This window comes from Bos grunniens, chromosome 22 (genome assembly GCF_055505025.1).
Source record: "Bos grunniens cultivar Pamir isolate PY7600 chromosome 22, Bosgru_T2T1.0, whole genome shotgun sequence".
Classification (NCBI taxonomy): Eukaryota; Metazoa; Chordata; class Mammalia; order Artiodactyla; family Bovidae; genus Bos; species Bos grunniens.
The window spans coordinates 46,920,091-46,933,249 of record NC_141186.1 but is presented as its reverse complement, the minus strand read 5'-3'; the positions used below and the strand labels follow the sequence as shown (position 1 = coordinate 46,933,249).

Below are 13,159 nucleotides of genomic sequence, written 5' to 3'. Positions count from 1 at the left end.
AAGCTTCTTCCCAACTATCTGAAGAGAGTGTGAGAAACCAGATTGGCCACGCTTCCCAATTTCCATTCTGTGTGCAGCATTATCTCTGGCTGACCTGTCACTTTCTTTAAATGTCCTCTGGAGAGAGAGGGCTTTAGGGCTTCTACTGGTGCCCAACCTACCCAAATATATTTCAGCCTCTGTATTCCCATGTCCAATTTAATAATTATTCATGGAACATTTTTCTGTCAATTTGTGATCATTTAGAGATTAATCTAATGTCATAATTTTTGAAACATGGCCTGTTAAACTCAGTTCTATAATATGTCCAAAAAGCAAGCTAAAGACAGCATAGGCTACAAGAATAACTGTGGGAAAAATATAAATGGTTTAATTTTTACCTGGATCTGAAGTTTTTCTTTAAATTCAATAAAATTTCAATGAAATATTATTTCACTAAAGGAGTTTTCTGCAATATCCTGTAGCTTACATTTTCATGGGTAGAAATAACTTATTGTTGGTAACTTTAAATTAAAGAGTAAATGATTGGCATTAAATGGAATTTTATAAAAATTGTTTCATAACAATATGTATTGGCTTAATTTCATTGGCAAAGAAGAGTAACAACAGTTGTGCATTTATAGTTGTTAGTTATTGATTTAATTTTAGTGATTTTCTTATTGGGATGCAGATTGTCAAGATGGCATTGATGTACCATTAACTTCAAATAAATGTTACCTGATAATTATGCACCAGAGCTGGGTGCAGAAAGAGTTGACCTTAAATGATTGAGGGAATTAAAATAAATACCATTTCCATACCACTGGGGAAGAAAGCCCACTTAGAGTTGGACTCTGTTCAGTTCAATAAATCTTGACCGTGGGCTTTCTATGCTTAAGGAATATACTTTTCTAGGTAGGTTTCAGAGTCCTTATCTGGCCTGAAGAGCCAGTGTCTTTAAATTTTTATGAAAGGGATACAGAACATGTGTGCATTTATGTACATATATGATTGGGTGATGAAAGCAGAAACTGGACTTCGACATTGATGTTATTTTCAGCTTCGTGGGAGCATGGGCAGCAGGTCACAGTTTCCATACCATGATATGACCTGGCATTTGGGGCAGTGGAGAAATGTCAGTGTTTTCACGATGTTGAGGTGGGGTCCAGGTCACACTTTTGACTCTGGGTTGCTTTCTGTCTTTCCAGCGTCTTGTGGAGGCTGCAGAAGAGGCGCACCTGAAACATGAATTTGATGCCGACTTACAGGTAACTGATTAGAGTTTGAGTTAAACTGCTTTTTGTGCTTGCTGCTAACGGAGAAACACTAGGTATACTGGAAATACCAGGGTTCAGATGTTTGGGGAGGAGGATTTTTAGAGTATGGTACAGAGTTGAAATAAATGTACCTATTTCTTAACAAGACAGGACAATGATCCTCAACCGTTTTCCACTGTGTAAATTACAGGTGATAATGCATACTACACGCATGTAACCAGGTTTCAGTGAACTCCTAATTCTGGGGGAGTTAGTCAGTCAACTGACAGTAATCGCCAGAGCTTTCAATGATAAATTGGTAAGATAGATGGCAGAATATATCCAAATCCCTCTTCCATGACTTCATTTTAAGTGACTGAAAGAACATATGGATCTAACCTTGAATTTACTGTTAATTATATTTTAAAATTACATCATTCACAGACCTGGATTTGAACATCTGCTTAATAAGTTTCTTATACTGAATCTCATATCTAATCATTGCACACATGTATCTGGTTGGGAAGGATTTCGATGCTGCCATGTATATAGAAAACATAGTAAAAGGCAAGGAGTGAATTGAATAATACTTTGAGGTTCCTTTGGGTCATTCCAGAAGGAAATTTTATCTGTATTGTCATTTTGAGTTTGTGACTTTTCCTCACTGCTGGCAAAACAGGAGTGAATCTTAACTCCTTAAGGCTGTGCTTTGCTAGAACATACATACTTCTTTTAGTGCCATGTGCTCACAATTAGGAAATAGTGTTTATTTTGCCATGTTTTCATTCATATGGAAAAGATAAATCTTCAAGCACAGAAAAAGATGTTGATACCAAAGATAACTTTTAACTGTGTCTCTGTCCCTGGGGTGTCCTTCTTGTCATCACTTCCATCTATAATTTTTGCCTTGTGGATAAAGAATGCCCACTCAAATGGAGTAATAGAGGCGAGTTTAATAATGAGAATATTTGCAAATGCATGGTAAAAAGAAACCAACAAGCAATGGTGTTATATTCTTGGGGCAAGCCACACACCTGGCCTGAAGGAGCAAGGGGAGGGAGTGGTTTCTAGAACCCAGGGATGGTAGCTGTATGGAAAGGGTACTTGGTAGAGAAATGGTGAGGTGGTAAGGGTGGAATTTGGGGGAAAGCTGTCTCCAATAACTGTCTCTAGTCTTCTAATTTCTCGCTGTAACCCACCGTTGACTGAACCTAACTGTTGCTGTAGTTAATTTGGTTCAGAGTTTCTGAGACTTTGGTGGAAAAGCTTGAAGAATGGGTCTGGAGAGGAAATAGTCATTTTGAGTCATAACACTGAATGTATGAAGCAAATAGAACCAAGAATGCAGTTAAGCATCAGAGGCTCCAGGAAGAGGTGGGAAAAGCCTTGGGGATTGTCGGTAACACCTGGAGAGGAATGGGGCAGACAGCCCTGCTCTTTGAGCAAAGTTACACAGGGCAGAGTCAGCTGAAAATAGCAAGAAGCACCTTGTCTTCCTATAGCCTTACCTGCTTGGTGGCTCCAGGAAGAACCAGGGGGCATTTGTTGGCTACATTTGTCTGAAGTGTGCCTCTTCTTCAAGGATTTGAACTTCCTAGAGTGGACTGGAAGGGATTTAATGAAAGCATTAGGAAGCACCTTTGCAAGTGTGACAATTGTATGGACCTTTTCAGTGCCTTGCCAAGGAAACTCTCTATCTCTCCTTGGGAGTTCCAGAAGATTTTTCAGCAATATTCTGGTTGTAATTGACAGAAAGTCAACTCAAATCAACTTAATTTGATGAGAATCTGTGAGTTCAAGCTGATAATAAATAAAAAACAATCCACATGCTCAGTTGCTCAGTAGTGTCTGACTTTCTGCAGCCCCATGAATGGTAGCCCACCATGCTCCTCTGTCCGTGGGATTTACCAGGCAGGAATACTGGAGTGGGTTGCCGTTTCCTTCTCCAGGGGATCTTCCCTACACAGGGATCAAACCTACATCTCTTGTGTCTCCTGCTTTGGCAGGCGGATTCTTTACCACTAGCGCCACCTGGGAAGCGCAAATAAACAAACAGATGGGTAAATAGACAAATACATAAATAACAGAAAAGGGAAAGCTCTTTTAGCTGTGGTCCCCAACCTTTTTGGCACTAGGGACTGGTTTAATAGAAGATCATTTTTCCACGGATGGGAGGTGGAAGGATGGTTTCGGTATGATTTAAGTGCATTGCATTTAGGGTTCATGCTTCTGTGAGAAGCTAATGCTGCTGCTGATCTGACAGGAGGCAGAGTTCAGGAGATAGTGTGAGCAATGGGGAGCATTATCAATACTGATGAAGCTTCACTTGCTTGTCTGTTGCTCACCTCTTGCTGTGCAGCCTGGTTCCTAACAGGCCATGGACCAGTACTGATGCATGGCCTGGGGGTTGGAGACCTCTGTCTTAGAATACAGTTGTGCTCATGCACCGTCACTTAAATCATGTCTGACTCTTTGCTGCTGCTGAGTCACTTCAGTCGTGTCCGACTCTGTGCGACCCCGTAGACGGCAGCCCACCAGGCTCCCCCGTCCCTGGGATTCTGCAGGCAAGAACACTGGAGTGGGTTGCCATTTCCTTCTCCAGTGCATGAAAGTGAAAAGTGTAAGTGAAGTCACTCAGTCATGTCTGACCCTCAGCGACCCCATGGACTGCAGCCCACCAGGCTCCTCCGTCCATGGGATTTTCCAGGCAGGAGTACTGGAGTGGGGTGCCATTGCCTTCTCTGGTCTGACTCTTTGGGACCCCATAAACTATAGCCTGCCAGGCTCTTCTGTTCAGGACATTAACCTGGCAAAAATACTGGATTTGGTTGCCATTTCCTCCTCCAGGGGATCTTCCCAACCCAGGGATTGAACCTGCAACTCCTGCATTGGCAGGTGGATTTTTTTACCACTGAGCCACCTGGGAAGCCCCTTATAGTAAGTACATTGTCAACTACTGAATACAGAAAAAATGATGGCATTATAAAATTATGTTAGTAGTTGCTTCAGGCAAGTCTTCAATGGATGCTAAAATTGGCAGGTAAAAGTTTGATGAAGAACAGGACATTAATAATCTCAAAGTATTTGTCCACAAATTGCTTATTATTAATAATTACAAAGGGAAAATAGCTTTATTATGGATAATCCTGGGAGACACCATCTTAAACAGGTAATCAAAGTTAATATCAATAACAGCACAAAGAGACAAAGTGCTTTCAGATGTGATAGCCAGGAAAAATAAAATATTGCTTGTGTAGACTTCTTGTCTCAAATTGATAACCTGAATCTAACTATGATAAAATATCATCAAAATTTTGCTTGAGGAACGTTAAAGGACAATAAAGATATGTGACAACTGAATGCAAACACACATGATCCTAAATAAGATCTGGAACCAGAAACAAAGATTTGAATATGGACTGTGCTTTAGACATTAATATTGTCTCAATTTTGAATTTCTTCATTTTTGACCCCTGTATGGTGCTTATGCAAGAGAATGTCCTTACTCTTGAGTTTTTCTAGGTTGAGCATTTGGATTCATTGGTCCCAGAGGAAGAAGTAAGTTTGTAAGAGATTGAAAAAGATTATTGGAACTCAGGACTCTTGGAAAATCAGGTGTTTATGACTGATTTAGTCAATTTTATTTTGAGATCAGTTGTCTTCAAAAAGTAATTGGGTAAGTGAAGGAATGATTTAATTGATTTATAGAATTGTTTTTCCTTCAAGAGAGGAAAATGTTCTGTGGTTTAGTTTAACAAGAGCTCTCTCTCTCTCTCTTTTTTTTTTGTGCTTTTGAAGCTGTTGTGATTTTCTAAGAGTGCTCTGACTTCCTTCCTATGATTGAACCCTTACAATAAAATTCTGGGCAGCACACTGATTCTCTTGTCAAGTGTGGCGATGGAAACATGGATGCAGCATGAGCGTCTCTCTCCGAAAGTATAGAGACTGAGAGAATAGGTCTCTGGGTTCTTTTAGTTTTTGTTCTCTTGGGAACAAATATGATGGGCTCAGCTTTTCCTCTCCCATTGTCATCTGTTCCGTATAAGTACAAGACGAATATCAGAGGCTACAGCTGTGGTTTGAGCACAGAGTAGATGTTGAAATAATCTGTCAATATTACAGAGTGTCATTCAGTATCTGGACCATGACGGAATGTTCTCGGGGTCAGAGTAAATCACGTGCGCTTTTGTGGAAAAGTGGAAGAGAGAAGACTTTGAGAAAATAGATGTGCACCCAAGAATGTATGTCTGCTTAGATGAAGGTTTTGAAGCTCTGAAACATTGATGCTGTTACGTGCAAGTCTGTTAACAGCTTGGGTGTCGGCCCCATTGCTTTTCCTGGAATAGCAGGTCTGTCTGTGTACGGGCTCTGAGTTTATTGCTATGACGGTTCATTAGAGCTGATCAATTGTTAATCTGGGTTCCGCTGACCTCTCTCCAACCCCTGCCAGTAGATTGTTTTTATCAAAGAAATTTCAGACTACCATCTGCTCACCATGAAATAATGCTGAGGAGGTTCCCGTGCTGTTAGCTAACTAAGGGGGAGTAGAAGGAGCTGGGAGTCTGTTTTCCTACAGAAAAAAAAATTGTTTTTGTGAAATTTCCTAAAGGGTGCAGCTTCAGGTTCTGTAATGTTAGCCCCTATTCCCCCACCCCGTTTCCAAAATGAAAAAGAAATGCTGGGTCTGCCTCTTCTTTCACTTTAGGTTGGAGTCTTCATGTCTTTGCACCATCTTGTGCTTTAAAGGTGAACAATTTGTTTTTCATTTGTAGAATTATCATTTTGTAATTTTATTTGTCATTTAAACTTCCTCTTTACAGTTTCTGCAAAGGTTTGACCCTTTCCTTATGGACTTACAGCTTTGACATTGGTAATCTCTTCTGTAGGTCCTTAAATGTGGCACTGAATTGTTAGTTCTTCACAAAAATTATGTTGGGCAACAGGCAAAATACAGCCTTGAAAGGATGGCATATGTGAGCAACCCACAGTGCAGCATGCTTCACACAAACCAGAGCTGCATGGGTGCACCAGCTGGAAAGCTTTCTCATGGACACTAGTGCTGCTTTAGCCCTTGAGCTTGCTCCGCTATCGGGTGTCCTATGGGTTCCAGACTGGCTTCTTGGTTTTGTTCTTTGTTGCCTGATATTGCCATTAGGGCACTTTTCAGTTAGAATTGATGCAAAAGGAGGCCTTGTTGAAATGGCATCTTCCCTATTTTTAATTGCATACTTTGAATTAACATAGATTTTTAATGTAAAGCTTGTATGAGATTGAAAATTATAAGAAAGCCGTTTAATAATTAATCACATATGATAGTTTTATCATTTTATTCTCATTATTTTGATGGCAAAACCTAACTCAGGACAAGGGTGGGATGGTGAGGAATGGCCTCTTGCCCTAATTATTCTCGTTATTAATGAATTTCTGGCAATCTAGGTCTTCACGTGTAGTATAATTCAGAGAGAAGCCTTCTCCTCCTACTTACTCTTTCTTTTGGATTTTTCCACTAGCAGCAAAGAAGAAAAAAGTCCTTTTGACAGTTTACTAAAAACTTACTTATCTTTGAACTGTAAACATATTTTCTTTGAAAGCTGTCTTAAGTAACTGCCAATTGCACAGAGCTGTTGCACAGTGGGGAAAAAAAAAATTGTGGTTTTGAATTGTGTATCCCGTGGAAAACTTTTGATTACAAAGTTTTCTATAATAATTTTTCTTTATTGTTTTGTAAGTAGTACAGGGAAGAAAAAAAAACCTGTTGCCATTCAAAAGGATAACAAACTGTAAGTGGAAAGAACTGGGGAGATGCTTTCCTGGTCACTGCCAAGCTGCTGTTGCCTGTTTTGCACACACAGTGTCCTGATTTCAGAGAAGGGTGAGGGGTGTGGATTGGAAATGTTGTACAGACCACTAATGGGATATCTTGGGCTGGGGATGGCTTGTGATATTTGCTAAAGCATCTTCTTCCACCTCATTACCACTGCCTGTTGCATTGGGAGGTTGTGTTGAAGGAGACCCCGGGGAATAGAGAGGGTGGCTCCAGAGGCCCAGGGTCCCCTTTAGAACTTCTAACTTTAGCCACTGGGAGAAGGAAGCCTTTCTCGGAAGGGTTAGGACGGGCATCCAGCAAACAGCAGACCAGAGCAGCGTTTCCCTGCTGGCAAGTAAGGCTTTGCCCTGGGGAAACCCGTATGCTGTGAAGGAGAGCAAAGGACAGGCTTAGCAGAAGTACTTCCTGAGTGCAGGAAATGACTGTCCTTGCGGGGTTTCTCACGTGTTTCTGTCAAGACCCAATCTATCTTTGTGCTCTTGGACAGAATGAGGTATTGAGCTCCTTTCTGAGGAACAGGGTGGAACACAGAAGACCCAGACCCCAGAATTGGAAATGGGATTGGAATTAGAAGTTTTTATAAAGATAACTCATCAACTTTGGTGCACTAAATAAGAGAGATAAGGTTCATTTCACATCTAGAGGAGAAATAGATGAAAAGAGAAGGAAATTTATAATCACCTTTTTTTCTGATTTAATTTATCAGAGCATGCTTTTCTTTTTTCTTTTTATTAGCTTGGCTAAGGGTCACGGTCTTCTGCCTTTTAAGATCTTACATTAGATGTTTCTTAATTAGGACTTGCCACATGTCATTTATTCACAAAAGTGATGTGTAAATAGTTTCTGAGGAATCGTTAAGTGTGAGCATTTAAAAGTCAAAGTCATTTCTCTGTTGTTACACATACTGTCTTTTTTTGTGTATTTGGCTAGAACATTATAACTTTTACAGAGAGTACTTCGGTCTAGAGGTCTGAAAAAGTAAGTTCCGATAGTTCTGGTCCAACTGGACTATTTACATGTTCAAATAACTGATTGCTTATCCAAAAAAGACAAATTGTAATATCTAGATGATTTCTAAGATGTGCCCGGATTCATTCAACAAATAGTTATTAGTGATGCCCTATGGGTCAGGTACTAGGTTAGGGTTATGGCCGCAAGCTAGACAGATGTTGTCTCTGTTCTCAAGGAACTTGAGATTAGCTAATAAGAGTGACAGATGTTAAAGCCATGACAACAGAAATAATTTTCAAATTTTGATCATGATGAATGACATGAAACAGAAGTACAAGATATTATCACAGCTCAGGACAAGGAGACCTTGCCTAGTCTGCGAGCTCAAGGAACCTTGCTACAAATCCCTGAAGATTAAGTCTTTTTTTAGCAAAAGTTTTTACAACTGTAGAATCACATTCCGTTCTAAGAAGTAACATAGAAATAGGATGATAATAATATGCCATGTACCCTTTACCAAGTTACCTCTAAAGATAGCACTTTGCAAAACTGTAATACATAGTCACAACCAGTATACTGACACTGACACCATCAAGACACAATACATCCTTATCACAACCAGATCCCTCATGGGTCCTTTGTAGCCACACCCACTTCCTTTCAAATCCAAGGCCACATACTGTTTGATTCCGTTTATATGAAACATTCAGAATATTCACAGCTGTAGAGATAGAAAGAAGAGTAGTAGTTACCAGGACAGGAAAATAACGAAATGGGGAGTGACTGCTAATGGGGATAGAGGAAGTGTTGATGGAGTGGCGATTCTAGATTCACCTCCTCCACAGCTAGAAGAAACCTCTCCACAGAGTAACAGTGTTCTAGCTTGGGGAACAAAAAGGATAGCACAGTGTATCTATGTGTGTGTGTGTAACAACAGAGAACCTATAATACCTGTGTTTTTCCTTAAGTGTAAAATTACAATTATTTTTTCTGCTTTCTATATAATATAGTCTTTGTCACCTCTGAACTCTGATGATACTTTATTGTTCCCTCTTTTATGGTGCTTATCACTGCCTATCCTGTTACTTTTTTTATTCATATGTTTATATATACTCTTACTCTTAAAAAAGCAAGAGAGTTCTAGAAAAACATCTACTGCTTTATTGACTATGCCAAAGCCTTTGATTGTGTGGATCAAAACAAACTGTGGAAAATTCTTAAAGAGATGGGAAAATCAGACTACCTTACCTGCCACCTGAGAAATTTGTATGTAGGTCAAGAAGCAATAGTTAGAACTGGATGTGGAACAACATACTGGTTCCAAATAGGAAAAGGAGTACGTCAAGGCTGTATATTGTCACTCTGCTTATTTAACTTATATGCAGAGTCCATCATGCAAAATGCCGGGCTGGATGAATCACAAGATGGAATCAAGATGGCCAGGAGAAATATCAATAACCTGAGATATGCAGATGACATTACCCTTATGGCAAAAAGTGAAGAATTGGAAAAGACTCTGATGCTGGGAGGGATTGGGGGCAGGAGGAGAATGGGACGACAGAGGATGAGAGGGCTGGATGGCATCACTGACTCAATGGACGTGAGTCTGAGTGAACTCCGGGAGTTGGTGATGGACAGGGGGACCTGGCATGCTGCGATTCATGGGATCGCAAAGAGTTGGATACGACTAAGCAACTGAACTGAACTGAACTGAAAGAGCTTCTTGTTGAAAGTGGAAGAGGAGAGTGAAAAAGCTGGCTTAAAACTCAACATTCAGAAAACTAAGATCATGGCATCCGGTCCCATCACTTCGTGGCAAATAGATGGAGAAACAATGGAAACAGTGAGAGACTTTATTTTTTGGCGGGGAAGAGGGGGGCTCCAAAATCACTCCAGATGGTGACTGCAGCCATGATATTAAAAAGATGCTTACTCCTTGGAAGAAAAGCTATGACCAACCTAGACAGCATACTAAAACACAAAGACATTACTTTGCTGACAAAGGTCTGTTCCATCTAGTCAAAGCTATGGTTTTTCTAGTAATCATGTATGGATGTGAGAGTTAAAGAAAGCTGAACACTGAAGAATTGATGCTTCTGAACTGTGGTGTTGGAGATAACTCTTGAGAGTCCCTTGAATTGCAAGGAGATCCAACCAGTCCGTCCTAAAGGAAATCAGTCCTGAATATTCATTGGAAGGGCTGATGCTGAAGCTGAAACTCCAATACTTTGGCCACCTGCTTCAAAGAACTGACTCATTGGAAAAGACCTTGATCCTGGGAAAGATTGAAGGCAGGAGGAGAAGGGGATTACAGAGGATGAGATGGTTGGATGGCATCACTGACTCGATGGACATGAGTTTGAGCAAGCTCTGGGAGATGGTGATGGACAGGGAAGCCTGGCATGCTGCAGTCCATGGGGTCACAAAGAGTCAGGCATGACTGACCGACTGAACAAAACTGAACTTATATTTGTTGCTTAATTTAAATTTATTCAGAATTCAGCACCTGTTAGGCCCTGTTCTAGGTTGTGGGACTTCCATAAACTGAGATGTTATCCTCATCCTTCAAGAAAGTTCTAATCTCCCTTTTAAAATGCTTTGTTAATTGTGACTTTTAAGGATTACAATAGGTATCTTTAACTTAAGTGCACAGTTTATCTTGAGTTACTTTACTATCCAAAGTATCACTCTTACTGAAATAAGAATACCATATGTCTACCAACCACTATTCTTTGTGTAATCATATATTTTACTGTTACATGTGTTATAAACGCCATAAGATGTTTTAAATTTTGTTTTAGTTTTCCTTTAAACAGCTGTCTTCTAAAAAATTAAATAAGAAATAAGGTAGTATATGCCCACACATTTACCATTTCTAGCACTTTTTATTCTTTCATAAAGATTTCTGTTACCATTTCCTTTCAGCCTAAAGAAATTCATTCTGTTTTTCTTTTCTTTTTTTGCATTGAATGTCTGGTAGCAGCGACTTCTCTCAGCTTTTGTTTATTTAAAAATATCTGTATTTCATTCTCATTCTTGAAGGATAATTTTGCTGGATACAGAACTTTTACTTGACAGTTTATTTTTCTTTTACCACTTTGAAGATATAATCCTATTCTCTTCTGATCTTTAATGTTTCTGATGAAATGTCAGCCATCATTTTTATCTTTCTTCCTCTGGATACAGGGAGTCATTTTTCTCTGCTGCTTTGAAGATTTTTTCTCCTTATCTTTGATTTTCAGTATATTATATAGTATGATAGGTTCAGGATGTAACTAGATGTGATTTTATCTATATTAATTCTGCTTGGAGCTTGCTGAGATTTTTTTTAACAATCAGTTCTTCAAAATTTTACCTGCCCAGTTCTCTTTAGAAAAAGCAGAGGATCCAGAGATCTGGATTTAGAAAAGGCAGAGGAACCAGAGATCAAATTGCCAACATTTGTTGGATCATAGAGAAAGCAAGGGAATTTTTAAAAAAATCTGCTACTGCTTAATTGACTATGCTAAAGCCATTGACTACATGGATCACAACAAACTGTGGAAAATTCTTAAAGAGATGGGAATGCCAGATCATCTTACCTGTCTCCTGAGAAACCTGTATGCAGGTCAAGAGGCAACAGTTAGAACCTTACATGGGACAACTGATTGGTTCAGAGTTGGGAAAGGAGTACATCAAGGCTGTTTATTGTCACCCTGCTTATTTAACTTACATGCAGAGTCCATCATGCAAAATGCCAGGCTGGATGAATCACAAGGTGGAATCAAGATTGCTGAGAGAAATATCAATGACTCAGATACGCAGATGATACCACTCTAATGGCAGGAAGTAAAGAGGAACTAAAGAGCCTCTTAACAGTGACAGAGGAGAGTGAAAAAAAGCTGGCTTCAAAGCTCAGCATTCAGAAAACTAAGATCATGGCATCCAGTCCCATCACTTCGTGGCAAATAGAAGAGAAACAGTGGAAGCAGTGGCAAACTATTTTCTTGGGCTCCAAAATCACTGCGGACAGTGACTGCATCCATGAAATTAAAAGACACTTGCTCCTTGGAAGGATAGCTATGATAAAGCTATGATAAATCTAGACAGCATGTTAAAAAGCAGAGGCATCACTACGCTGACAAAGGTCTGTATAGTCAAAACTATGGTTTTTTCAGTAGTCATGATGGATGTGAGCTGTGCTGTGCTTAGTCGCTCAGTAGTGTTTGACTGTTTGTGACCCCATGGACTGTAGCCTGCCAGGCTCCTCTGTTCACGGGGATTCTCCAGGCAAGAATACTGAAGTGGATTGCCATGCCCTCGTCCAGGGAATCTTCCCAACCCAGGGATCAAACCCAGGTCTCCTGCATTGCAGGCAGATTCTTTACTGTCTGAGCCACCAAGGAAGCCCAATGGATGTGAGAGATGAACCATAAAGAAGGCTGAGCACTGAAGAATTGATGCCTTCAAATTGCGGTGCTGCAAAAGACTCTTGAGAGTTTCTTGGAGAGCAAGGAGATCAAACCAGTCAGTCCTAAAGGAAATCAACCCTGAATATTCATTGGAAGGACTGATCCTAATGCTGAAGCTCCAGTACTTTGGCCATCTGATGTGATGAGCCAACCTGTTGGAAAAGACCCTAATGCTGGGAAAGACTGAAGGCAAAAGGAAAAGAGGCGACAGAGTATGAGGTGGTTAGATAACATCACCAACATAATGAACAGGAATCTGAGCAAACTCTGAGACGTAGTGAAAGACAGGGAAGTCTGGCTTGCTGCAGTCCATGGGCTTTCAAAGGGTCAGACACAACTTAGCAACTGAACAAGAACAGCAGCATTCTCTTTACATTTTTCTGGAAAATTTCTTTTACAGTTTTTAAGTCACATCTCTATTTTATTCCTTAATATCATCCTACATTTTACTGTGGCTCTTGTTTTGGTTTGTTTCCAATGTATTTTCTATTAATTGGTCTCCAAGTTTATTAGTTCCTTTTTTTCTGTAGTTTCCAATCTACTGTTAAACTCACCCAGGGAATGTTTCATTTCATATATTGTACTTCTAGCTCTAAAAGTTTCACTGAAGTTTTTTTTTTTTTTAAATTGAATTATAGGTAATTTACAATGTTGTATTAGTTTCTGGTGTAGAGCAAAGTGATATATATATTTTT

General features: G+C 39.8%; 1 protein-coding gene across 6 annotated transcripts in view; it reads left to right on the top strand.

The window, feature by feature from the left end:
• The window catches only part of CACNA2D3 (calcium voltage-gated channel auxiliary subunit alpha2delta 3), a 900,680-nt gene that overhangs the window by 280,141 nt on the left and 607,380 nt on the right, over positions 1 to 13,159 (top strand). For all 6 annotated transcript variants that reach the window (XR_015151529.1, XR_015151528.1, XM_086367461.1 and 3 more), the window contains exon 4: positions 1,188 to 1,247. Coding sequence is in view for 4 of the 6 variants with exons in the window: in XM_086367461.1 (XP_086223587.1) it covers positions 1,188 to 1,247 (60 nt within the window). In the remaining 2 variants the exon portion in view is untranslated. The remainder of the gene's footprint in view (positions 1 to 1,187; positions 1,248 to 13,159) is intronic.